Source organism: Crocuta crocuta, unplaced genomic scaffold (genome assembly GCF_008692635.1).
Source record: "Crocuta crocuta isolate KB4526 unplaced genomic scaffold, BGI_CrCroc_1.0 scaffold253, whole genome shotgun sequence".
NCBI lineage: Eukaryota > Metazoa > Chordata > Mammalia > Carnivora > Hyaenidae > Crocuta > Crocuta crocuta.
This window is the reverse complement of record NW_027529451.1, coordinates 6083510-6110789: the sequence shown is the minus strand read 5'-3', so window position 1 is coordinate 6110789 and position 27280 is coordinate 6083510. Positions and strand designations below refer to the sequence as shown.

The 27280-nt window shown below is 38.1% G+C and overlaps 1 protein-coding gene across 8 annotated transcripts in view; it reads right to left on the bottom strand.

Moving 5' to 3' along the window:
- The window catches only part of RBMS3 (RNA binding motif single stranded interacting protein 3), a 702138-nt gene that overhangs the window by 543931 nt on the left and 130927 nt on the right, over nt 1-27280 (bottom strand). For all 8 annotated transcript variants that reach the window (XM_077760752.1, XM_077760745.1, XM_077760748.1 and 5 more), the window contains exon 2: nt 11779-11951. In XM_077760752.1, coding sequence (XP_077616878.1) covers nt 11779-11951 — 173 coding nt within the window. The remainder of the gene's footprint in view (nt 1-11778; nt 11952-27280) is intronic.

The window sequence follows — 27280 nt, the reverse complement described above, 5'->3', positions numbered from 1 at the left end:
AATAAATGGTTATTTCCTGCCTCAGCAGCGCTATTGACAGAGCAAGCACAGTATTGATCCTTATTTGGTTCCTTAAATGCATGTGACTCAAGTTATCCTGAGGTTTCCCTCCAAAACTCTCCATCGGGATTCAGACAATAAAAGAGCTTGTCATTTGAAACCTTTCTTCTGTCTCTCTGGTGGAACAATCTGGAATGCACTATCTGAGGGAAGCCCTGCTTTCTCTGTCTCCCACGATGAACTTAAAGTCTACCCTAGAACCAGTTTTATGACGTAAAGTCTAATACAATCAGGAAAGGGGGAGGAAGGAGAGAAAGAGAGAGAGAAAGGCAGACAGAATAAATCAGAAGATGCTACTTAGGTACAGTTTGGGCAGAAAGGAGTAAGGGGCATTTTCATTTGGAAGCACTGGCAGGTAAAGACCCTGGAGAAAGGCTCACCAAGTAGCTTTCATTGTTTACTCAAACCCTCGTCAAGCTTGCCAATGCCTTGATGTTGCCAAATCCAAGTGTGATTCTCTGCTGGTACATTTTTTAACTTCTCAGTAGTAGTCAAGAGCCTTGATCATTCTACATTCTTGAGATGCTTTCTTCCTCCTGCTTTCCTGGTTTTCCTTGATCTCATTGCTTGTTCTTTTATAAGGTCTTTTTGTGGCTTCTCCCCTTCTCAGAATCTCAGAGTATTGAGCTGTATGACCATTTTTCTTGCTGTATACACACCCTGTGTATGAATCATGGTTAAGAGAAGAACTATTAAATCAAACTCCTTAATTTAAATCCTGAACTTGGCAACTACCAGTCAGGTAACATTGGGAAAGCCACTTAATTTCTCAGTGTCACTGGTTTCTCACCTACAAAATGGGGGTTTTCATGAAGGATAAATGAGTTAACATGTGTAATATGAAGTATTTATATGTACCCTACTTAGAATAGTTTTTAGCACATCTTAGGCACTATATTGTTAACATTAGTATATGTTTAAATGCCACTTATAATGCTTATGACTCCCAGTCTATATATTTTTTATTCTAACCTCTGCTTTGAAAACTAGTCATCTGTCAAACTGCCAAGTTCTATCTTATTTTTGATGTCTAACAGGATCTCAAAAATAACAAGATTGAGAACTCTTGATTTCCAATCAGCCAAAATTGTTCCTTCTATGATTCTCCCCATTTTATGAAATGACCCTACACCTTTATTTTAGATGCTAAAACCAAAACTTGAGGAATTATTCCTAATTTCTCTTTCCCTAACCACCCTTCCATATCAGTAACTTCTATCAAAACCATCTCCAAAATATATCCCGAATCCATCACATCTAACCTCCTCCATCACGCTGACCCTACTCCAAGTCATCGCCATCTCCTGTTTGGACTTCCACAATGACCTCCTTGCTCATTTGCTTGCCTACTCCCTCATAGGACCCATCCTTTATAGAGTAGCCAGAATAACTTCTCTAAAAAATTAATTAATTAATTAATTAATTAATATAAAATCCAATCTTTGTTCTCTACTTAGAAAATCTTACTGATTTGGCCCTGGTGTACCTTTTTTGCTTCACCTCTTACTATCCTTATCTCCCTTACTCATTGTTCTTTTGCTTTTCTGATATTTATGTTCCTTGAACACATCAAACTCATTTCCACCTTTGGACTTTTGTACAATCTTAAATCTGCCTGTAATGCCCTTCTTTCTAAATATCACTTGCTTGGCTCCTTCTTGAAGTTGAGAGTTCATCTTAAAGAAAGCACTCAGTCTCTAATAACCCCCAGTCATTACTTACAATCTCCTTTCATGGCATTTCAGCCTTTTTTTCACAGCATATTCTAATGTTTTCTTCTTTAATTATCCATTTCTTTATGTTTTAATTTTTTAATGTTTATTCATTTTTGAGAAAGAAGGACAGAGTGCAAGTGGGGAAGAGGTAGAGAGAGAGAGGGAGACACAGAATCTGAAGCAGGCTCTAGAGAGCTGTCAGCAGAGAGCCTGAAATGGGTCTTGAACTCACAAACCCATGAGATCATGATCTGAGCCGAAATTGGATGCTTAACTGACTGACCCTCCCAGGCACCCCTAATTATTCATTTATTATTCTCTCCATTACAATGTAAGCTCTAGGCAGAGGCTTTACCAGTCCTTAAGTTATCTGCAGTGCTTGGCACATAGATCACATTCAATAAATACCTTTGAATTAATGAGTAAATAAATCTTGTCAGTAGTGAAGCAGAAGAGGCGTTGGGTGTCATAAATACCAAGCAATTGAAATCTATGTACTTTGGCAACTATTTCTAGGTTGGAGAAGGGAGTAACTCTAAGATGTCTGTCTGTCTTTCAGTCTTTCTTTCTTTCTCTTTTTTTGTCTGTTTGTTTGTTGTTTTTTTAATCTAGATGACTGGGAGCATAGTGGTGCTATTCACAGAGAAATGGAATACTGAGGAAGGAACAAGTCTAAGAATAATAGTCTTTGGACAATGAGTTTGACAGCTCTTGGAATACAAATTTGGAATCTTCTGGGAATAATGATATATGGATGTCAGAGTAAAAGAAGAATCCATGGGCTGGATATGTAGATTTAATATTCATCAGAATAGCTGAAGTCATTGAAGTAGACTTTTCAAACAAGAAAAGAGGAGGTCCAAACTCTGAAAAGCAGAAAACTATTCAAGAGGAAGACAGATGAAGAGAAGTTGTAAAGAAGAATCTCCAAAAGATAAGAGGAGACCCAAGAAAGAGGAATATGACAGCCAAGGAGGAAGACTATTTTATGAATAAATGAGAGGTAAATGGGGTTAAGGAACAGAGAGATCAAAGAAGATAAAGACTAAAAAAAGTCAGCCATATTTGGCAATTAGAATGTTGACGGGCAAACTGAAAACCTAGATGCCATCTGAGCTTGACAGAGTCCTGCCCTTGAATCTCAAGTCCCTCAGAATTTCAGGCACTCAGCAAGATATCTGCCTGGAGTTCTCATTCTCCCAGAGCTCCAGGCCATTAGTTGGTACACCCAGAAGGAGTTAATCATCCTCTTTTCCATCCCCAGCTTTTTTGTGCAACTACAAGCAGAGGCACCTATGTTAACTGGTGCTCTCAATGGTTTCATTCTTATTCTTATTTTCCCTGCTTCCAGGATAAGTTGGAAAAAGTATTATCAAATTCCAGCTATTTAAATAAATATATTTTGGAAAAATCATGGACATTCAGCAGAATCTTCTTCATCCAAGTAATAAAAAAATAATGAGAAAATGACCAGTGAATCAGTGGGACAATAATTTCCAGGATGCCCCCAAAATGCTAGGAGGCTGTTTCTGTAAGATTCACTAGATATGTTCATTAGAGTATAGTCAGCAAGAAAAATGTAAATACATAGAAGCCTAATAACAAGAGCCGAAATAGGAAGAGATCCTTGCTTAATCATCAGTTAGATGCAAATGTTATTAAAAAGTGGAATGTTAGAGAAATGTTCGACCTAATAAAAATTGTGCAAAGAAGGAAAGTAAGATTCTTCCAAGGACATTCTTATTTAATTTTGTTTTATTTTTTATTTCAGAAGAAGAAAGAGAGAGAGAGAGAGCGCACAAGTGTGAGAAAGGGGCAGAGGGAGAGAGAGAGAATCTTAAGCAGGCTCCATGCTTAGCACTGACAGAGCCCAACGCAGGGCTCGATCCCACAACCCTGGGATTAGGACCTGAGCCAAAATCAAAAGCCAAGACACTCAACTAACTGAGCCACTGAGCCTTGAAGGGAAGTGCCTCCCCTTCAAGGACATTCTTTAACATGCTTTTAGATTCCTATTTCAGGGCTTGATTTTTCCACACAGAAATCTAAAAAAAATAATCTCATTTTTAATTGGAAAATCCATTTCACTCCAAAATTATCTTAATAAAACTTATTTTAACTCTTCTCAACAGTTGAAAATAATGGTGGCTCCTCTGAAATTTTTAGGTTCTATGCAAGTAAGAGTAAGAGAGTTAAAACAGAAGATTAAAGTTTTTTAATTTTTTTGAAAAAATTATTATTAGCATGAGCATGATTTACTCTAGGGATTTCCAAACTTTGTCACATGTTAGAATTACCTGAGCAGACTTTTAATTTGTTTTAATGTCTATTTATTTATTTTGATAGAGTGCATGAGAGCATGACAGGGGAGAAAGAGCGGAAGAAAGAGAAAGAATCCCAAGTAGGCTCTACGCTGCCAGTGCAGGAGTGGTTCAAACTCATGAACCATGTGAGCATGAGCTGCACCAAAATCAAGTCAGATGCTTAATTGACGGAGCCACCCAGGGGCCCCTACCTGCAGAGACTTTTAAACATCTTAGTAATCTCAGCTGACCCCACATGCATTAAATCAGGATCCTTAAGGCTGAGATCCAGGCGTTAGTATTTTTTCAAAGCTCTCGAGGGGTCCTCATGGCAGCCATAGGTGTTAGAACTCGAGACTTGGGCCACCCTTGTTCTCATTAGAGGAATGTTTAAGTGGCTATGAGTAAGAACTGGGTTTGAATGCGGGGGGCTGTGTAAACTTGGACAACAAGGCTCCTAACCTTTTTGAGCCTGAGTTTACTCAACTATTACTCAGTAACTATTGCTCTCACTTCATAAAGCTATTTTGAGCATTGAATGAGGTAATATAAAAATGTAGAGTCCATGATATGTAATGCACAATAAATGTTTTATACATAAACATAACAATTCATTATTGATGATAATTATCTATTAATTACAGACCAAATCCTATGTCTGGTGTATAAAATATAGTTGGCAAATATAATTGTACATAAAATCTGAGTTAATATATGCAGCCAAGTGTCAGATCTATGCTGAGTCAATTCAGACATCTACTTTGGACCTTAAAGGCACTCTCTCATTTAAATTATACAAAGGAAGATTCAAAGATCCTCAAATTCACTTCGTACTCACACCTGCCACCGTACAGATTTATGACACCTCAAAAGCAGCTGCGTAATTTGAGTCTGACTTTCGGGAGAAAGCTACTAATAAATTTCCCCGGGTCTTATTAGAGGGAACTTTTAAATCTTCATTGACACAGTAAGAAAGAACTAGAAAAAATTTCCAGTCACATTTTTCTTATTTACTCCGTTACTCTGAAGTGCATGATGACTTGTTTTCTTTTCGTTGTATCTGAACAGTTTGACAGATTACTGTGACAAGGTTACTTTTAAATTGATAAAAGGTTTGATTGTGTCGGTGCATTTGTCAAAACTGTCTGACACCATGTATAATGGAGTCTGCACTCCGAGCCCGGAAAACACGGGAGTCCGCTCTCACCATTCAGCGTTCTGCACACACCATCACGAGACGTCCGACAGGGTTGGGTAAAAGTCGGGGAGAGGAGCTTGGGCCGACCCTCAGCTCTTGAGCTCAAACGCTCCTACTTTGTTCTCCTGGCTTTTCATTCGGTGCGTTTGTGCTCTCCGGTTAAATGCTAAAGTGACATTTACAGCTTCGTTTTAAAGGGAGCAATGCTAAGGAGCCACAGCTTTAGCAAAGAGAACATTTACAGAGAAAAGTGAAGGGCAGGAAAGCAGACTCCTTGGTCTTCTGGTGATTAGAAATATGTGCGCACTTACCCGAGTTTCCATCCTTTCCCTTCATTCTGCCTCTAGCGGCCTCAGCAACAGCAGGGTCACTTTATAACAGAACAATTCGCTTTACACATGCCCAATGTTGTCAATAACGCCAGATTAGTTAATGATGTAGAAGTGGGGGCAATGCTCGGCCAGAGCTTTCTCAGGGCAATGCATTGATCAAAATTTTGAAGTCCTGAGGATGGTTAGATGAAAGATAGTGTACGAGCGGAAAATATAAACAGATCATGGTATCTTTTCAATTTAACATTCTGTTTGCTATGTGAAATATGTGGTTGTATTTTTTAAGCGCAATTTCACTGTGTTTCAAGGGCATGTTTACAATCGTTATCATAGAATTTGTGCCAGTTTTTTGAGGGAAGAAATATAGCTTAATATGCAAAATGATTACATCACCAAATTTTATTTCGTCCAAAAGTTGTGATGCTCTCTCTTGCTCACTTGTTCACTTCCTCTCTCTCCTTAGCCAAATCTATCTTTTCCTGCCTCCATCTCCTCTTCCTGAGAGAAGCATAAAGGGTATATAGTCCAAGTATTCTACCCATGATCCCCAACAGATAATCCATCCAATAAATATAATTGCATAATTAATAGTTTTGGGTTGTCATTATATTTGCCTTAGTGCTCTTAACATGGCAGCCCTTAAATGTTTACTAGTATATCGATGACACATTCATGACTAGGTAAGCAAAAGAAAGCAGCTAAAAATCACTGATTTGGGTCTTCTGTGCCACTTCTTTCAGAGTTCATTTGATTAATTGTCTCTCAAGCCCTTGCTTTTTTTTTTTAATGTTTTATTTATTTCTGAGAGAGAGAGCGACAGCATGAGTAGGGGAGGGTCAGAGAGAGAGGGAGACACAGAATCCAAAGCAGGCTTCGGGGTCTGAGCTAGCTGCCAGCACAGAGCCTGACCCGGGGCTTGAATCCACGAACCGCGAGATCATGACCTGAGCTGAAGTCAGATGCTTAACTGATTGAGCCACCCAGACACCCTTCAAGTCCTTGTTTTTTAATGGAAAAATAAATGCATGTGAAAAAAGGCATCTTTCACCACCCCTAACTGTCCTACCATCCCAATGATTAATTCTCACCCTTTCTTCTCAGACTCTAAATTCTTCTTCCAGGTTGCTTTCCAACTATTCTGACTCTGATTGTCCCCTGATCTCATGGGATGCCTTCTTTCTACTCTGTACTTGGAGTTTTTTGAAACAAAAATTTGACTAAGTCACCTTCCTGTTTGACAATTCAATGTTTCCTTCCATTGCTCTTAATTTAAACAAATTACCCAACATGATCCACAAAGAAATCACCTTGTCCCATACTTCCATATTTCCAGCTCATTTCGCCCCATACTTGACTTCCCCCTCTCCGCTTTAACCCCACTGGCTTTTTTTTCAGCCTCTTGTACTTACCATGCTCCCTTCACCCACGGTTTCTACACATATGAGGCTCTTTCTGCCTGGAATTCTCTTATCTTCTTTCTTCATGCAGTAAAACCTATGCCTCTTTCTGATCCTACCTCCAATGTCACTTCCTCGGAGAGTCCTTTGCTCACTAACCTAACTAAGACAGATCCATGTGCTCCTCTCTTTTCTTGAATTTACAGTTGCAATTTTATATCAAATATATGCTTATTTAATTGATGTCTATTTTCCATAGTAAAATATAAGCTCTGCTAAAGCAAGCCTTTGTCTAAATTTACTCAGCGCTGAATCCTCAAGACAGTATCTGGCATGTGGCACAGGTGCTCTGTAAATATTTCTTGATAGGGAACACAATAGAGTTCCTTGAGATTTCTTAAGATAAAGACGTTACAGTCTTGAACTATAGTATCTCCTTCAAGACACACAATACAATGGTATTCGTTCAAAACAAAACTAGAGAGAGTTCCCATAGAGTGAAATCATTTTGCAGTCTTCCCATAGAGTGAAATCATTTTGCAGTCTTGTCTTCCTTTCTTTAATTTTACTTGTGATCGAACACAGGAGCTTTGATGATGTATGTGAATAGAATTTCCTTAATAGGAATTTCCTCTTAGATTATACATTGAGATGTAATGTAATTTATTTACTTTAATACTATTTTTTTGCTGCTCATTAGTATTAATATGGATGCTGTACTCTGATACCAGATAATTTGCTATATCTATGCTTATTTTTGGTATATCTCTGTTTTAGTTATTCTTCTATTACTATAGATATTAGCAAATATTGCATTTCCTATATAAGGAAAAAACTCTAAAAGTACTTCTAATTTCATAGTAATAAGCATGGAAAACTGATCTTGATGGCAAATTCATTTAAATCAGTAAATATTATCTATTTGTAAGTGAAATCATTTTAAAGTGTTGAGATGAGTAATAGGAATATAAAATGATTTGAATCTTTAGAAGACTGCTAAGGTAAAATACTCATCACTGGGCATCTGGGTGGCTCAGCTGGTTGAGCATCCAACTCTTGGTTTTAGCTCAGGTCATAATCTCACAATTTGTGGGATCGAGCCCTGCATCAGGCTCCATGCTGGTAGTGCAGAGCCGGCTTGAGATTCTCTCCTTCTCTCTCTCTGTCCTCTGCCTCCCCTTCCACCTTTCCCTCTCTCTCAATTAAAATAAACTTAAAAAAAATAATTTTAAAACACTAATGACCAGGGCACCAGAGTGGTTCAGTCACTTGAGCATCCAACTTCAGCTTAGGTCATGATCTCACGGTTGGTAGGTTCGAGCCCCATGTTGGACTCTGTGCTGACAGCTCGGATCCTGGAGCCTGCTTCAGATTCTGTGTCTCCCTCTCTCTCTGCCCCTCCCCTGCTTGCTCTCTGTCTCTCTCTTTCTCTCAAAAATAAACGTTAAGAATATTTTAAAAAATACTAATGACCAATGTGAGAGACCATCTCTACAAGAGAGGAAAAGAGATTTTACAAGTGACCTGCATGATCCCCACAGGCGTCCCCACATCTCAGGCAGTACTCATCCAGCCAAATTGTCTCAGGCTGTGGCCCACCGAAACTGCCAAAGGGGATTGGTGAAAGATATAAAAGTATCCACGAGCACACTGTACTGCTAAATAATAATGAGGGTCTCAACGAAATATTAAAATTTTAGCGTGAAAGAAGCTGAAAGGATTATCAAGTTTACACCCATTATTTTATACATGGGGGAAACCAACGTTAGGGCAAAAACAAGGCATGGGTCTAAGGACACACACTCAGTTGATGGAAGAGCCAGGACCGAAAACCTGATCTCTTGGCACACAGCCATTCCCACTGCATTATGTGGCCTGATCACATCGGTTCTCCAAAATTCTCTAGGAAAAATAATCTGAGCAATAAACTCCAGGTCCAGACCACTTCAGTAACTGGAGAACCCACAGACACGTTTAGAATAGCAACAGCATGGGCCCGATCTTACTAGCCTGCAAAAACTAACATGAAGAAGTAACCAGTACCCTCTGTACTCTTAGCATTCTCTAAATGTCTCAGCTACACATAAGAACATTAACAGAACTTCTTTCCTCAAAAATAATGTTTTTGGGTCATTAAACCTCTTTCCTGAGTTAAAAACACCAATGCAGGCTTGGGCACCTAGGTGGCTCAGTGGTTTGAGCATCTGACTCTTGATTTCAGCTCAGGTCTGTGAGTTTAAGCCCCACATCAGGCTCTGTGCCAACAGTGCAGAGCCTGCTTGGGATTCTCTTCCCCCCTCTCTCTGCTCCTACCCCACTTGCATGCTCCCTCTCTCTCCCAAAATAAATAAACTATATAAAAAAAACCCACCAATACATGCTTTTAGGTAACATTTTCCATTTATATATTTCTGGCAACATTCTATCAAAAGTGGACACTCAGAGAAATTTGTACTATAATGCTGCATCCATGGTGTTTTCGTAAACCAGCTCTCCAAAAACATACCATACAATTAAAAATGTCCTTATTTCTAGGGCTTTCTGGTTCCTCTGATGTAAATATTTCCGCCATCGCTGATTTCAGGCCACTGAGTCTCTAACACATCACATACAGAATTCCTGAATATTTAACAATTGACTCTAATGCACCAAAGGCAGCACCAGCACTTCACTGGTAGTACAGGGACACCCAGAGATAATCAAAGTCAACCTACATTTTTATCAGAGGAGCCTGAGGCTCAAAGAGAGTAAATGATTTGCCCCCAAATCACACAGTAGCTGGGTGGGCTTTAATACACAGGATTCCACCTCAACTACCTTCATACACTAAGTGAAACTTTCTGTATGAGACATAGTCTGTGGTCCTCATATTATTGAAGAAAGAAGAGCCTCTCAGGGGCACCTGGGTGGCTCATCTGACTTCGGCTAAGGTCATGATCTCATGGTTCATGGGTTTGAGACCCCCATTGGGCTCTGTACTGACAGCTCAGAGCCTGGAGCCTGCTTCAGATTCTGTGTCTCCCTCTCTCTCTGCCCCTCCCATGCTCATGCTCTGTCTTTCTCTGCCTCTCAATAATAAATAAAAACGTTAAAAAAAGGAGAAGTGCCTCTGAAAAATCAGCAGCATCAACAACAGCAGACAGACAATACATATTCTTGGAAATGCATATTTTTGGTCTCCATCCCAGGCCTAGTGAGTCTTCATCTTTGGGGTCCAGAAATCTGTGTTTCACTGAACTCTCTGAGTAGTAGAGAGCAATGAGAAAAAAATCTTCCTTAAACCCATCAATATTTTTTGTAAACGAGATCCCAATATAGGTCAATGATAATAGCTATCCTTTCTCACATCAGCATCCGTTAAGAGATACTTCTTCTGAAGCTTTGAACATAAAATGCACAATCTTTCACATTTTCAGAGTCTACTTTTCAAAATAGTTTAGATTTTTTCTAACAGCAACAGGAAAAAGTTGAGTTATTTACCTTCCAATTCTCAACCCCCACTTTTAAAGACCAAAGCCTAACCCATATTTATATGTTGTAGCCCTGGCACATTCCTTTTGTTTAAATGACTCCTTTTAAGTAAATGTTTATTTTTCAAAGCTTTGCTCCACCTCTTTTTCAAAGATTTGTTCCACAAATCAAGGTAGTCAATAGCAAAGGGGATCTCCCACTGTAATCAACATATTGCTTTGTCAATTGATTATAGAGTTACAATTTGTGTTTTGATTTATCAGTCACTTCCTGGCGTTTTGGTATTTGTTCCCAATCTTAAGATCCAGAACAAAGACAAATAAATACGGTCTGCTTTGTTTTCTTCTTCCAATATTTTAGAGGCTGGAAAACTTGCAAAATAAATATCCTCTCAACCTTCTTGTAAAAGCATTGCGAAAGATAAAACGAAATATTGAGTAACAGTTTCCCAAATTTAAAAATACCCAGCTAAGGCACACTTAAATGACTAATAGCTGTACTGATATTACTTTAAAAGTAATCAGACAGCAATGTAAAAATACAGGGCCATGAGTCTTAATTCATTATCCATTATTAATCTTATTTGGAAGGTACATGTAAATATGTTTATTTTATTTGCACAAAAATGAGACCGTTCATAACCTATGTGTTCATAGATAATAGATTAACAAAAACTTTTTGGAAGGGCATTGTAATCACTACCACATTTCCTAGCAAATCCAAAAACTTGATGAGTATGGTTCTTGGCCTTGGTGGGAAATACCTTCACTGGATGTGGAAGTGAATGTTTTCAAGGGAACCAGAGTATTAGTTTTATAATTCCCCAATTACTTGGCCCTGGATGAACTTGTATTTACCAAGAACTGGCCAGAAAATCTTTGCAACACTGGACATAACAATCCTGAAATCTACTATTCCTAAAGGTTCGAGATTGCCTTTGCTAATACTTCCCCCCAAAAAAGCAGCTACCTTTATGAGATTCATTACTGATTCCACCAGCCACATTGGGTTTGCTTGTCCCTCATCTTTTTGGTCAATACATGCATATCGGCCAACACTCCCAGGTACATCTGCTCAGGAACCTCCACCATCCCCCCCCCCAACGAAAAGTACACAAATTCCACTCGCTAACATAAGCTGGACTTTGATCTCCAATTTAAATCTCTTTGTACAGCAGGGTCTTCCTCACTGAGGCACCAGAAAAGGGGCATGTACCGAGTACAATATCGAGTCCTATGTGGACCGAGCCCACATGAGCCAGCGCGGAGGTGAGGAACGGCGCGGAGAGCAGAGGGCACTTACGGTTGGCACAGCTTGATTAGGTCCTGGTCAGTGGTGCCTGGCGGAAGGCCTCGAATGTACAGGTTGGTTTTACTCAACTGTTCCCCGCTGCTGTTGCTGCTGCTGTTGTTGCTGCTGCTGTTTGTGCTGGGGCTGGGAGGTGCCATGGGGTGGGGAGCTGGTGCATAGGACTGCTGGAAACAGAAAAGGCTGTTACTGGAAAAACAAAGCCAGCACCAATTCATAGGCCGGCAGCGCAACTCGAAAGCTATGCAGGCTTCTCGGCCTCTCTGATCCACACATGCACACACATATTTATATCACTGCCCTGTACACTTCTGAGAACATCATTCCCCCACACACTGGCCCTGCATTTGGATCTGTATAAGTTAGCCATCAATGGGACAGAAAGAAGTTCCCACATGCTCTTGACAGTGGCATATGGGTTCTGAGTTAGTCCCCTGTGATTTTCCTTAGACCTGTAAAGTAGCACATTACCTCCCTCTCCATGAGAAGAACGCAGTTTCCTTTTGGCACCAAAACTCTGCCTCTGGCTCACCTTTAACAAGTCACACACCTCTATATTGTCCCCACACCTTCGTCCCTCCTCGCCAAACACCAAAACTAAAACCAACCAACCAAACAGAAAACTGCCTCATATCATTGTCGTCACCGTCACTCTCCAACATAATTCCGGATACATAGGAATCACTCTATGCATAGCGAATCTAGGACCTATCGAACGGATGAATGAATGTATCTCTTCTCTTTTTACCACTCCCAAATATACTTCTTCATGGTCAATGCCCTGTGGTTTGTAATATTGAGCCACCATTTTCTCAATACAGTCGAGATCCCCTTTAAGTTACTCTAGTCGAGGGTCTCTATCTAGGTACTACTGACAGCTTGGGATAATTCTTTGTTGTGGGGCCTTTTGTTCATTACACTGCACATCCTACCTGGTTCATTGTAGGATGGTAACAGTATCCTTGTCCTTTACCCACTGGATTCTAGGAGTGGCCATTCCGTAGTTGTGACAACCAACATTACTCCACATGCTGCCAAGTGTCTCCCAGTAGAGAACCACTGCTCTAACCTGTCAGACTATTTTATAACCAAACAAAATGATAAAATGACCCCCAGCAACTTCAAGTATACAATGTGGTAACTATACATGCCAGAATTAGTAGATATGTTATTCATTATACTTCATTTCTTCGTCAAATGGGCGTATCTTCAAGAGTTCTAAGATTAATGGACTATCTGAATTTGTATTCCTGCTGTGTCTCTTTCTGGCTGTGTGACCTTCACATGGTGCCTCAATCTCTCTGACACTCAACATTCTCATTAATATGAGGAGGATAAAATAGTACTCTCAACAGTATGCCACAGGGTCTCTACAAAAATTCAATAAGTGAAGGCACACAAAATGGTTCCTGGATATTAGAAAGTGCACAATAAATGTTAGCAATCACAAAAATGCAAGGGTAACAATCATGATAATATTTGTAGTTCATATCTGTCTTCATATTAGGCTATATAACTATCCCAGATATTCTTAATCATAACCTAGAATGTTAGCTAAAGGTAACACTTATTAGGATTCCGGTGGGAAAACTTTTAACCTGAAGACACATTAGCTGTTCCATCAAGGGTGAAGGTGTGTACTTATCAAACAACAAGTAGGTACTTCATACTTAGTCTACATCATATATGGTATAAATCGAATGAACACAGCACTTAGCCCACAGTGACAAGAGGCCAAGTTTTAGCAGCATCTAGCCTTGTTTCTTGCTATAATAGTCTGTTTTACACCTTCCAGAGTGATCAGATCTGCCCTAGTCCATATTTCCAACTGGCTACAAGACAATGCCTTTTAGATATAGCATGTCAAATGAAACTCATTATCTCTGCTCTCTCACCTCCCAAGTCCCCACCCCAGCCACCCAGTGCAAGGACTCTCTTTCTCTCTGGTGTTGCTGACATTCATCTAGCCCCCATGCTAGAAGCTTGGTGTCGGCTTCAGCTCCTTAATTCTAAATCTTGAAATACAGTCAGCTACCAAAATTTCTGAGAGGTATCTGGAAACCTTCTTTTCTCTGAATTCTCACTGCTTCCTAGGCTGGGTTCTGGTCCACCTTGTGGATCCACCAGATCTAGCATATGCCTCGTGTTTTCCTCTTAGGGAGGAAAGTGGGGAAAGGATAAGACACAATGGTCAAATGCAAACTCACACTGGTCTAGAGTGTCCTGGGCAGTTTCTTTAAGAAATGGAGAAGTGGGACAGAGGTGGGACAGAACCCAGAGCCTCCTTCTTTGAAATAAACATTTTCCTCAACCATTTCTTAGGTATTACTTGATTTGCTACCAACGTTTTTAATGTGAGATTTTACAACAAATTACACAGGACAATACGTTCTGTTCCCAATGTCTGAATAAAATGACATACATCCATTGCCTTTTGGAATTTAGTATCTGCGTAAACCTGCATGTAGTTTCTTGGCTGGCATGAGAAACTAGTCTGCCTTGACCTAAGAAATCTGTTTCACTCCTTGGACACCCCATAACATTTAAACTCTATCTCTTTACAAGCTCTGCACTTAGTAGGTGTTTAACACATCCTTGCTAAAGTAGTGTCCTGGTCTCTGTATCTCCCAATGGGACAGATGGGATTTATCTTTTATTTCCCCTAAAGTAAAGCTTTATTTTCTTGAAATTCCCAGGGCTTTTTAAAAGCTGTTTGTTACCACTTTCACCTCCTCTCTCTACAAATTCTTCGAATTCCATTCTGTACTCAGGCTTCTTTTAAAATGAGGCTTTGTTAAAAGCAGTTTTCCCCATTGCATAGCTTTTAAAACTATCAGGGAGCCAAAAAATCATGTCTTCAGCTTTATGTAGCATAGATCTGATGGACCCGCTCAGATTGAGTCCTTGATTGATCAGATAAGAAAGTATCATCTATAGGATGGTCAATATGTGTTTACTTAATTCTCTCCCCCTCTGCCCCCACCCTCCAGGGGTCTTTGTAAGCATTTCCATAGCCAGAATGCCATTTAGTAAATTGCATGGTGCTTAAAACAATAAATGTGTCCTCCAAAGTGCCCGATATATTTACTAGGAAAAAAAATAAACAAAACACTCAAAAGCAAATCAAAGCTGGGATGACTATAGGCTACTTGTATGCATGGAAATGAGGTCTGTATTTTATAAACAGAGATAGAAGCACCAGCCTGTTGTGGAGAGATGATATATTTCAAAAGCCCATTGAAAAAAATACGCAATCAAAAGTGGTTATCTGTGTATATTCTTGTTTGTGAGTTCTAGAAGTTTTGCTGAAAGAAGTAGACCTTCTCAGTGTTATTGAACCAATCAATCCACAGATTTTAAGACAGAACGCCTATATTCTCACTACTCCTTAATATTTCATTTATCTGTTGATGATATGCTGAATGATTCAGGTAGTGGTCTGCGTTGTAAATCATCCTTTGGTTTTAAGAATTATAAATTCCCTCCTCTCCACCCACTTTCCAAACACACATCCTTTAATCAACAAAACATTGGCAGAAGTTTCCCAGAATGTCTGACAAATGCACAAGCCTAAATGAATTAATTTGTGAAAAGCAAAAGCAACGTTGTGTGCTCTGGTGCCAAAGACAAATGACCAAACTGCAGCATCTTTGGGGGAAAAAAAAAAGAAGAAGCAATAATCTTTAGAGGTTAATGGGTCAGAGCAAACCACTTTCCTAATTAAAAGTGGCTCTGATTCCTTTCTCAATTCTTTGTCTTCAAATGGATTTGGGGTTTTATCATTGATTAGCTTTTAAATCATTTTGAGGCACCAAGGAAGAAATTTTAAAATGTTAGTAAAAAAAGAATTTATTTTCCTCCAGATAAAATTGACTTTGTTATATGGCTCAAAGTCACACTTTATAAATCCTATTTAGGAGCAGTGAGGACTTACAGTCTGGGGTTAGTGAACACTGTAACACTGTGCTGTAGCAGGGCAGGGAGCTGCTATGAATTTGCCGTGTCAGCTTGGTTAGAACCAGTAGCAACGGCAGATTTTCAGAAGAGGGCCTTCAGATGGCACTCTGATGGAAGGAGGGAGAGAGGATTTCTCTTGAACCTGCATATGCTTGGCAAATACGCAGATTTTCCTTAGGTGCTTATTCATGGTGGTGTGGCTGGGAGCTGGAACTCTCTAAACCACACGTTGGGGCTGCTGCATCAGTGGATATGTACCAGTGTTTTCTTCAGTAAATAAAATGACATGACACCCATTTTAGAAGATAATGATTCGAATAATTACAGGTAAAATTTGTTGCATGTTTCCTAGTAGGCATTGTGTATAACAGCCCAATGAGGCAAATGATATTCTTCTCAACTATAAATGAGAAAACTGAATGCAAAATGGGCAGATGACCTTCTCAAGGTCACACAGCTGGAGCCCCACTTTGAACCTAGGAAGTTTGACTCCAGGACCCATGCAGTCCCCCCACCCAGCACTCCAGAACTTGACCTACTAATGACAGGGGTACCAGTCAATACAAAAGGCTTTCTTACAGGTCAACTTTGATGGAAGACATGGACAGAAGCTCTCTTGCATCCAAGTACACAGGGGAGAAATCGAATGAGGATGATAAACAGTATACAGTCAAAATGGAGGTTAAAAAGGCCTTTCCTCTATCAGAATTTAAATGAAGTCCATCTTAAAATTTAATTTCAAAGGGGAAGTGAACATTAGGAGAAAGTGTGTGATGAGTTTTTCAAATAATGTCAAACAAGTGGGTTCATTTGTCAAGAGTCATGGGATGTTATTTGATAACAGGAAAACGAACTGGCTTGTAGATCATCCTACAACCGCTGATTCATTTAGTGTGCTTTGTTAATATGCCTCATTTTTCAAGTTTGAAGAGTGAATCAACCGGGTCCTCCTACAGTCTTTTAAAAAGTGTGATTTGTGTATGTCGGTTTGGAGGGCGGTACGTTGTGCATTTAATCCCTACATATTTTGGAGGCAAACTGGAGTGGGATAGGAGTTGTAGTTTTCTTTGTTTTCTTTTCTTTTTTTTTCAACTTTAACAGAAAGTGTTTGATACATTCAATAAATGCTATTCACATATCAAGAGGGTAAAGTAAACCATTACAAATCATCTTTTATACAGTTTCAAACATATGAGACGAACCTGTCTGAAGGCAGGGCTGTAATATACACACACCAGCCAGACCATCTGAAGCCAGGGTTCTCAAACTTGTCACTACTGACATTTTGAACAAGATAATTACTTGTTGTGGGGGCAATATTGTGCATTGTAGGCTATTTAACAGCACATCTGTCATTTGGTACTAGATGGCCTAGATGGCAGGTGTACTACCCTGCCCCCAGGCTGTGGTTATGCAAAATGTTTCCAGATATTGTCAAATGTCCTTTAGGAAGGACAAAAAAAATGCCCCTGGTTGGCAATCACTGCCTTAAACAGATTCAGCCCCTCTCCTTGAAGAACTAATTCTGTTGCAGTACCCCTAATGGAATAATAATAATAACTCACTGGCCTACAACCCATTTCATTGAAAAACCCCATCACCTAAGTTGAACCCAAGTTCAACTTCTTACCCCCAAGTATATATGGTATACACCTCCCCATGCCACTACCCTCCGTAACTAAGACATTGGTATGCTATATTTCAATGGCAGCAGACTAGGTCTGAAATGTGCATCTTCTTCTTATTGAAAACATAACTCTTTTACAAAGAGAATTTTAAATATTTTTTGCATGCAATTCCCTTTGGCTGGGAATCATGGGGACTTGATGCCAAACTGCAGTCAATTCTATCCCCGGCATCTGGTTGCTGGCAGGATCCTGAAGCAGTTGGTCTGGTGGTTTTTTGGAGGAGCCTTGGACTCCATCACACAGCAGTCTGTTCTGCTGATGGTCTCCCCAATTTGTTTTTATTCATCTCCAGTGCAACAGAATTTGTACTCTTTTATCCACTCAAGGGTAAAGCGCTGGATAAAATCTCCCATGAGACTGACATGCCAAGTCTTTTGCTATCCAAAAATGAATACAAACCACATTCCTGTCTTAAATCATACATTATTTAGCCTGCACGTACACATGCAATCCATTGCTCGGTGGATTAACACTGCTGCAGGCTATTGAATTCCTCTCCCAGACAGGGTAATTTCTACATAACCTTGCTTCTGCAGATCTCTCCTCTAGGGGGAACATGACACGAGCAGGTGGACATGGCAAGAACTCCAGCAGTCCCTGGAGTGCCTATATTGCCTCAAATGAGGGTGCCTATAAATACTGTCCATGCAAGCAACAATCAATGCAGCTAAATTAATATCTAAGGCAAGATACGCAATTTTAGCCATGGTTTCATGAACCACATATATGGAAGCATTGCAGTTTTATGCCAGACAGTCGCCCAATCCATTATCTAGACTATGATTATAGAAAACAATGGTTTCAATTGCACCTTTTATAATAGAGTTTGGTGAAAATCTGCCCCATTTCTCTTTTCCTACCCACAGATTCGATATGGAAATGAGCAATAAAGGGCAAGACACCTCACAAAAAGCAGTTACTTGTATATACTCTGTTAACTGCTTTTGGTAACAACCACTGTCAACAGTGGTGGTGTTTTAAGAGTTCCACATTGCCCTCTGAGAATCCTGCTCTACCACTAACTAGGCACTTAGACCTCTAGTCATGAGTAAAATAAGAATTGCGATGATCTCACCTAAGACTGTTGAGAGACTTTAATATGTACATTACATAATTACATATAAAATATTTAGCGCCGTGCCTGACACAGAGTCAATACTCAATAAATACTTGTTGATCTTATCATTTTCATCAGCATCATCATGAGGCAGATCCTTAAAAGAAACACTACTCTTTCAATCTTACTGGGAGTAATTTACCTTTCAGGGGGTGCTACAAGAGTCCATCATTTATTTTTTAAGCACAGGAGCCACTATTCTTGAGATGAAACTATGTCACTCGAACTGTGGTTTGTCATTTTCATCAAGAATCAAAAAGTAATAACTAAGCACTGATGAAACAATCATTGTGGAGTGAATGGCTAATTAGTTTCAAGGTATTTACAAACCACTACTGAGGTTTTATTAAAATTCTGGTAGGATGAGATTCACTTTTGCTGTAAATATTAGTTTTCAAAAACCTCAGTGGATTGCATAATCACACATCGCTCTGTGCTATTTACAAATAGGATTAATCTAAAGTCATTGAATTCCATTCAGAGGTTTAGATAGTAAATGACATTTTAAAATTCATGGCACTTGGAAACACAAGTAAACTGGTTATTGTTCATTTCAAACACCTATAAACCAATTTCATTAACAAATTTACAAGCTAGAGAAAAGTGGCTGCCATAAATGATGCCAATGGCCTTTTACAAAGATTGCTCAGTTCTCCAAATGCCAGTGACATCTGGTCTTTGCTCCTATCCATTGTTTAATCTGGCCAACTCGTGATCTCTTTAAGGCAAAATAAACAAAATTAAAATATTTTAAAATTTGAGGTACTTACAGCATTCATGTAAAAGTTCAAGTCTGCACTTAGAAAATAATACCAAACAGCTCATGATTCCAATATTAATAAGGATTGATTCCTCATGAGGAAAAGAAAAATAAGCCATGATTGGTACTCAATGTTGAGATCACAATGTCACCTACGCTACAAATAGTAACTGTTAGGATTCCCCAGAAATACCAAAAGTGACCATAAGCCCTGGATGAGACCTCTGTTCTGCTTGTCCCACGAATATCTCAGAGATCAACTCAAACACTTCCTTTTGTAATAGGCTAGAATCACCAGGAAAAGACTGAAAATCCAGAATAGGTCATCATAACTGCTTGTGGAGATCTCTAGTGCAGTCACTGGTCAGCATCTCAATTCCTAATGTAATCAGAGATAATGAGAGATCTTACAAAGAGTCGAACAATTACACTTGGGTCACATTCTTGTCCCTTACATGTTTACTTAATTTTTTGTTTTTCCCCGTAATCTCTATTTTGACTCTTTCCTTAGTTTTTTACAACATTCTATGTTTCATAATCCAATAATCTGTTTCCCTTAACTACAATCAGTAATATTGCCAATAATTAGTTGCCCTCGCTTTATTACGTATGCTATCCTCAGTAGAATGAAGACTAATAGATATTAGGGGGTCACTGCAATATAGGGTGATCTAGTATTTTATTGTGACTAAATGAACACTTTCAAAATTTTCTTCTTCAGTCAATGAAAACAGATATAATGAACCATTTCCACTCATTTCACTTGACTATTTCCCATATTAACCAATCATATTACTGACTTGGTTATAAGTAGCTAATGGGTGATATTAATGAAGCATTTTGTTTCAAACCATGTATAGCAACAATTACCATCAATGATGGAAGGCCATCCAGAACACCAAATGGCATGAAGGCTCTTTTGATACACTAAATGATTCCGTCCAATTAAATCAGAATTTACTTTTTCTGAAAGTAAATCTATATTGATTTAGGAGCAATTCAATCATAAGATAAAGAATAAGTGCAGTAAAAGCTTATTTCTTTATTGAGGCTTTCATACCATGTCCAAAAAGTCTTTCCAGCCCCTATCTATCCCTGTTTTCCTCTCTTTCCCAGGGCTCATTCATCTTCCTTGCCACGCCATGGTCACATCTGAATCTATACCTTATTTTGTGTCCTTCCCTTCACTTAGAATACTCGGTCTGCATTCTTATACCTTATTCTAGGGTGACTCTAAAATGTATCTCACAAACTGAGGTATTTTTGAGAGCAAAAGAGGAAGATATTGATAATTATATCAGGGCACAAGTTATAAACTGAGACTGTCCAAAGAAACTTGGAACATATGGTCATCTCATGATTATTTTCTATGTATCTAAATCTCACATATTCATCCAGTCACCTAAAGTTCCACCCCACTTTGTAGCATTTTCCTTTTATTATTTTAGACCTCTTTTTCATTTCTATATACCCCTCTTTTCATTTACCCTGATTTTTCATTTCCATATGATTAAATATCCACAAAAGGTTATAAAATAATTAACAAGAATGACTAATGTTTATTGAATATGTAATATATATGAGGTATTGTTCTAAGAACTTTATATTAATTGATTTATAATTTTGGAGGTATGTCTATGACTACCCCTAATATTGAAGATGAGAATACAGAGATTTTAAATACACAGAGTTTAAATGATGTTTCAAGGTTGTGGGGCCACTCCATGACAAATTCGGAACCTGGAGTAAGGCAGCCTTCACTCCGGTTAATTCCAGATTTAACTCTAAATATGTGCAATCCAAAAATGCTAGCCACCAGTCACACATAGCTATTTAAATTTAAATATAATTGATGTAAATTAATTAAAACTTTAAAAAATTCAGTTCCTCAGTTATACTAGCTATGTTTCAAATGTTCAAAAACACGTAGCTACTGGATGTCTGGTTGGTTAAGTGTCCAACTCTTGATTTCAGCTCAGGTCAGGATCTCACCTTTCATGAGATGAGTCCTATGTCAGCACAGAGCCTGCTTGGGATTCTCTCTTTCCTCTCTCTCTGCCCCTCCTCGTGCTCACACAGTCTCTCTCAAAATAAATAAATCAACATTAAAACAAAACAAAACAAAATATGGCTACTAGCTGCTATATTGGGCAGGAAGACAGAACATTTGCATCATCACATAAAGTTCTATTCCACAGACCTGATATAGATCATTCTTACAGTTCTAAGGCATCACCTCCCCAAGCCATACTGTACATCTACAGTATCTAAATGTGCTGAGCAAAATAATGGTCATGATTTCTGTGCTGCTATTCATAGTTTTGTTTTGTTTTTTAAGTGCAATTGATCTCCTTTCAGTAGAGACCATATTTAAGTTTTTTTCTCCTTCAGGCGTGGGTCTAGATTTTGGCACATAAAATCTCTCCATCAACTGAATCCTTCCTTGATCAAAAGTGGAAATTATTAAAAGATCTTCCCAGAGAGTAAAGTATAATCTGTGGGAATAACAGGAGGTGGTTCATTTATTTTTTTAATCAAAACCAAGGTTTCATCTGTATTGTAAAATTTCTTAATATCAAGAAAGAAGAGCAATGGAAATAAACTGCTGGTAGAGAACCAATGTCTCTGCCTTTGGCAGGCAAGCTTCCTGCTTGGGAGGAAGTTCTGCATTTTTAACACATCATCTACTTTACCTACATATCCCAGAGAAGAGCACCCTTCCTTCCTGAGTAGTATGCTAGACTACCAATCTTATTTCTCTCTGAACTGAACCAAGGAAAAAAAGGAGAATGCTTCCTTACAGTGAACTACAGAGGCAACTCAGCAAATTCATAAACAATAACCTATATTCCATGACATAAAATAGTTACGTTGTTTTATTAGCCAATTCATTCATATTTTATTGATGTAGCAAAATTAAATATAAACAGAACCTACGCCTCCAAAGTCCTAAATCTAAGAAATTTGGATGATAAAACACAATAATTTCCTCAAGAAGACAATGTTGGGACACAGATAAAAAATGCAACAGCAATTAATACAAGCAAACTAATTGCTTCATTATAAACCCTGGAAGGAGTACTCGCACAGATAATTTTCTGGGAATATAATTTCAACATTTATTGTGTCTGGGGCCATGAGATGAAACTATGAGAATAAATTAATGGTCAAGTTCAACAGAAATGATCTGATACTAAATGAATATTAGGCATTTTATACTGTTAACTAATTTATTACAAATTTTAAATCAGAAACGGATGAGATGTTTACACATTCAAACTTCTATTTGCAACCTGTATGAAGATTCTCCTTTTCAGTATATTTTAAGTCAGTTTACCATGTACCTTAGAGAATGTTCAAAAAAGTATATAGACATCTACAATTTCTAGGGCATCTTCTATGATTTGTGATTACTGGAGATTCATTTTGCCTAGTGATATTCTCCATAATCAAGGAAATGAACAGTTATAAGACAGTACTGCTTTTCCTTCTCCAAATTACTCTTATTCTTATTAAATACGTGACTGAAGTTTCAGAGACCAGCAAATAAAGGGCATTTGCTCTTGATTCATAGACTCTCCAAAGGCCCAAGAACAAGAATGAAGTATTATTGTTGCATAGTGGCTAAGAGCATAAACTCTGAGGACATGCGACCCAGGTTCAAGTTCTGCTTTATTACCTATTGTCTGTATGGCCTTGGGCAAATTCCCTAAACACTTCTGCCTCAGTCTTCTCATCTGTAAAACTGTGGATAATAACTACCTCAGAAGACTTTTAAACATTTCAAATGCATCCTTATGTACATGGTACTGAGAATAAAGCCAGGCACACAATAAGCTCTCTATGGACACTTACAATTATTATTACATAAATTCTAAGGCATTTTACAATACCCATTGTTATCATGAACAATAATGTTCTTTTGAGTAAGAGGAATTTTGGTTGGTCTATTGAATGACTTAGCAGACTCTGGGTTGCCTGGTGTAAAATTTGCAGCCCTAAGTAAAAAGTCCATTAATGTTTGCCAAAGTGGAACTCTCGGGATTAGAAATCAAGAAATGCCATTCTTCAATGAGCTACTAGGCTCCATTAGTACTATTTGAGCTACTGATACTGATTGCCTTCAGATAAACTGATGAGAAGACTATTAGAAGAATTTTTTAAGATAAAGATAAACTTGCACAAGGGAAGTCATTCTTAGAATATACAGATTCCAGGAAAATAACTACAGATTGTGAAAGTACTCATTAAAATAAGACATATGTGATTGCCAGTGGAAAAAGCTTATATCGGTTAAATAACATGCTGACTACTAAATTTCCATGCACTTAACTAAATGGACTTTTATATACAAAAAATAAACAATACTAATTTCATAGCTTCTAACTCTAAAAATAATTAGGTTTTTAAGAATTGTTGCCCTGCAAGGATATTTAGTAGGTAAACAATTACTTAAACTATTTATTTCAGTTTAATTACTGCCCTAATTTCTAATAAGTTGTATGATATGTGCCCTAGGGTGGCTGAGACAAATAGTCTAGAGTATAAAAATGGGATATCCATACATTTATATATTCCAAGGTACTCACTTCACATCTGTAATATTCAAGAAAATTGTTTTGTTTTGTTTTGTTTCGGTTTGGAAAATTTTACGTATACCTTAGCAAACAGAGATGAAAGCTTTTTCTAAAGTATAATCACTAAACAAGTTTTCTAGGAGGACCATTCTTCTGCTTCCTCAAGAGAAGCCTCCAAGTTTGCTCTATTCAGTAGAAGGTAACTTGGCTGTCGTGGGGTATCAAACCAGAAAACTATCTCAGAATTAGTGCTGGTATTCCAGTTCTCTGAGGAAAAAACAAAACCCAAAGCTCTGATGTATAACGTTGCTGATCTTTGTCATGTAAATACTCCTACAAGACTGACTTTAACCTACTAAGATGTCAACAATGGGCTCACACCATTTCTGAAAATTTAGTGATGTCTCCCACCCCAGCCACCTCAAGCACCTTATTGCATCGCAAAATGGATGTGACCTTAGTTGAAATGTTACTTATTGGCATCAACATCCTAGAAGACGTAAACAAAGGCAAGAGTTTTCATTCCTAGTAAAGAAGCTAGGAATGCCCTGGGAAAACAGAATACAAATTTCCTGACGTCTCTGTCACAGTTGATAGGACCAGAGCACACTGTGTGGGAGTATGTGGGCAGAATGTGTGGACTGCTTTTGAAAATCCCCACGACCTAATGGAGGAACAGTAAAAGAAACAGAACTTCTTGCAGGAAAAATGGGACTCAAAGAGAACCTTTTTGTTCATTAGCTAACAGAGGACTTCTAAAAAAGAAAGTATCTTTATGTTGTCATTTCTTGACAGCTCAGGGCCTACTTTAAACTCTTTGAGGACAGAACATTAACAACATGGATTTGATGACATCTTAAACTAGAATCACAACAGAAACATATAACAAACTAAACTATGGCGTCATCATCATCAAAGCAAAAAGTAGAGCATTAACTAGTAATGATAAAAGCCATCTCCTTGAAATCATCATATCAAAAGTTTTATAAGTATTTATGCATTAATATATATATCATATATACGTATATGATAAAAAATATGTATGCCTTCACTCTACTTAAAACCAACATCAAACAAAACCCCAAATTTCAGCTGATAATGGGTAAACAACTTGTTCAGGTTTATAAAACAGTGTAGCAATAGCCTACAATTGCAGCTCCTTATAGATTTGCAAATGGAGAAAAAAAATTTTTTTCTATACATAGACTTCCTAAAGATGCTGACTTTAAGAATTTCCATCCAGTGGAAATGGAGGGTATTATGCTAAGCAAAATAAGTCAGTCAGGCAAAGGCAGATATAATGATATCACTCATATGTGGAATTTGAGAAACTTAAGAGATGATCATAGGGAAATGGTAGGATAAATAAGATAAAAACAGAGAAGGAGACAAACCATAAGAGACTCTTAAACACAGAGAACAAACTGAGGGTTGCTGGCAGTTGGGGAATGGGGAAAATAGATTGATGGCCATTGAGGAGGGCACTTGTTGGGATGAGCACAGGGTGTTATATGTAAGTGATGAACCATTAGAATCTACTCCTGAAGCCAAGACTACACTGTATGTTAGCTAACTTGAGAATAAGTAAAATAAATAAAATAAAATAAACTTCCATCCAGAATTTGACTTAAAGGAGGGATCCTATTAGAGAAAAGTTATATTCTACCAAAGAAAGACCAGAAACTTCTAATTCTCAGATAACCAATACAAATTTAATCCATACCCCAATATGTGTAAAACAGAACTTATAATTCATTATGTAAATTCAACAGGAACATACAAAACTAAATATTATATGAGAAAATATTTTAAAAGAAAAAATACAGAGTGACAATTATTCCATAAAGCCCTTAAGAAACAAAATTAGAGGAACAATCGAGGCAGATGACAGTAGCAAAAAGTTCTCACATAAATAACTGAAGGACAGAAAGCAAAGTTAGAGAAACTTGACATGCACCAAAATGTGACCTATATTTACATCTATTAAGGTATAAGAGGGGCACCTGGGTAGCTCAGGTGGTTGGGCATCCAACTTCGGCTCAGGTCATGATCTCATGGTTCATAAGTTCTAGCCCACTTTGGGCTCTGTTCTGAGAGCTCAGAGCCTGGAGTCTGCTTTGAATTCTGTGTCTCCCTCTCTCTCTATCTCTCCCTCCCCCCTACCCTTGCTCGCTCACTCTCTCTCTCTAAAATAAACATTAAGAAAATTTTAAGTATAAGAGAAAAGAGTATCTGGGTCCAATGCTAATTCTTATGAGAATGTTGTTTTCTTTGATTTAAGCTATGTTCTTCATAATACATAAAAAACAACATATTGTATTACTCAGTGATTATTTTAAGTATAAGGATAACTAGAGCTCTGGAATGGTCAAATTTTGCAACCCAAAGGTACTAAATGGAATTAATTTGATTGCTTTTTCTTGCAGTTTTCAGAAATCAGTAATAATAGAGATAAAAATAAAATGAGAAAAGGGACTAATCACATAGAACTCTCTCTTACCAGAGTTGTGACTTTTACTCAAATAAATCATGCTATATCAGTAAACTCATATTTAAGGTATTTTTTTGGCATGGGGACATCATTTATCCAGTGAAAAGAGGCATCCACTAGTGTTACGTTCTGATTTCAACAGAGGAAGGTAAAGATTCCCAAAATGTAGGCTATACCGCAGTGGCAGACTCCTTAATATCCAGTAGCTCCCAGTGTAGGCATAAAGAAACATGAGATCCTAGCACAGCAGGCTCTGGCCAGAGCTCTTGGAGTGTTATACTATTTTACGATGTTGACTGTCTACACACTCTGAGGCTGGCTAAGCTATGTGCAAAGGCACGTTTCCTTTTATTTATTTGGATTCCACTAGTCATTAATTTCAATCAATATCAAGGCTTCTGGCAAGGCCAGTTAGTGTCATATGTTAGCAATCTGGGACAGACAGACACATCTCTAATCTTGGTCAATGTTTCTATTGTGGACACAACCTTCGATCTTGTGTGAAGACAGAGATAATGACAAAAACAAAAACATGTTTTGCACTTGCTTTCTCTTGATTAAAAGGCTGAAAATGGCATAAGTCAATGAGTTCCATTTGCTTTGAGCTACTTATTACTTCCTGGCAGGTTGAATAAAGATACGACTTATTTATGAATCATGTAAAAATAGACTATGTTTGCAGCTGAAACATCAATTCTTGTGACCAATCAATATCCCCATATCTTACCCCTACCTAATCATGCTGATTATTAGTTATTGAAGACATAAAGGAATTGGGAAAATTAGGAAATTATCACTGACACTCCAAGTGTATTCATTATATAAACTTAAATTTCAGTGGGTGCTCTTCCTGTGAACTAGAACACATCTTATATGTTCTTTTGTAAAACTGAATAAAAATAATTA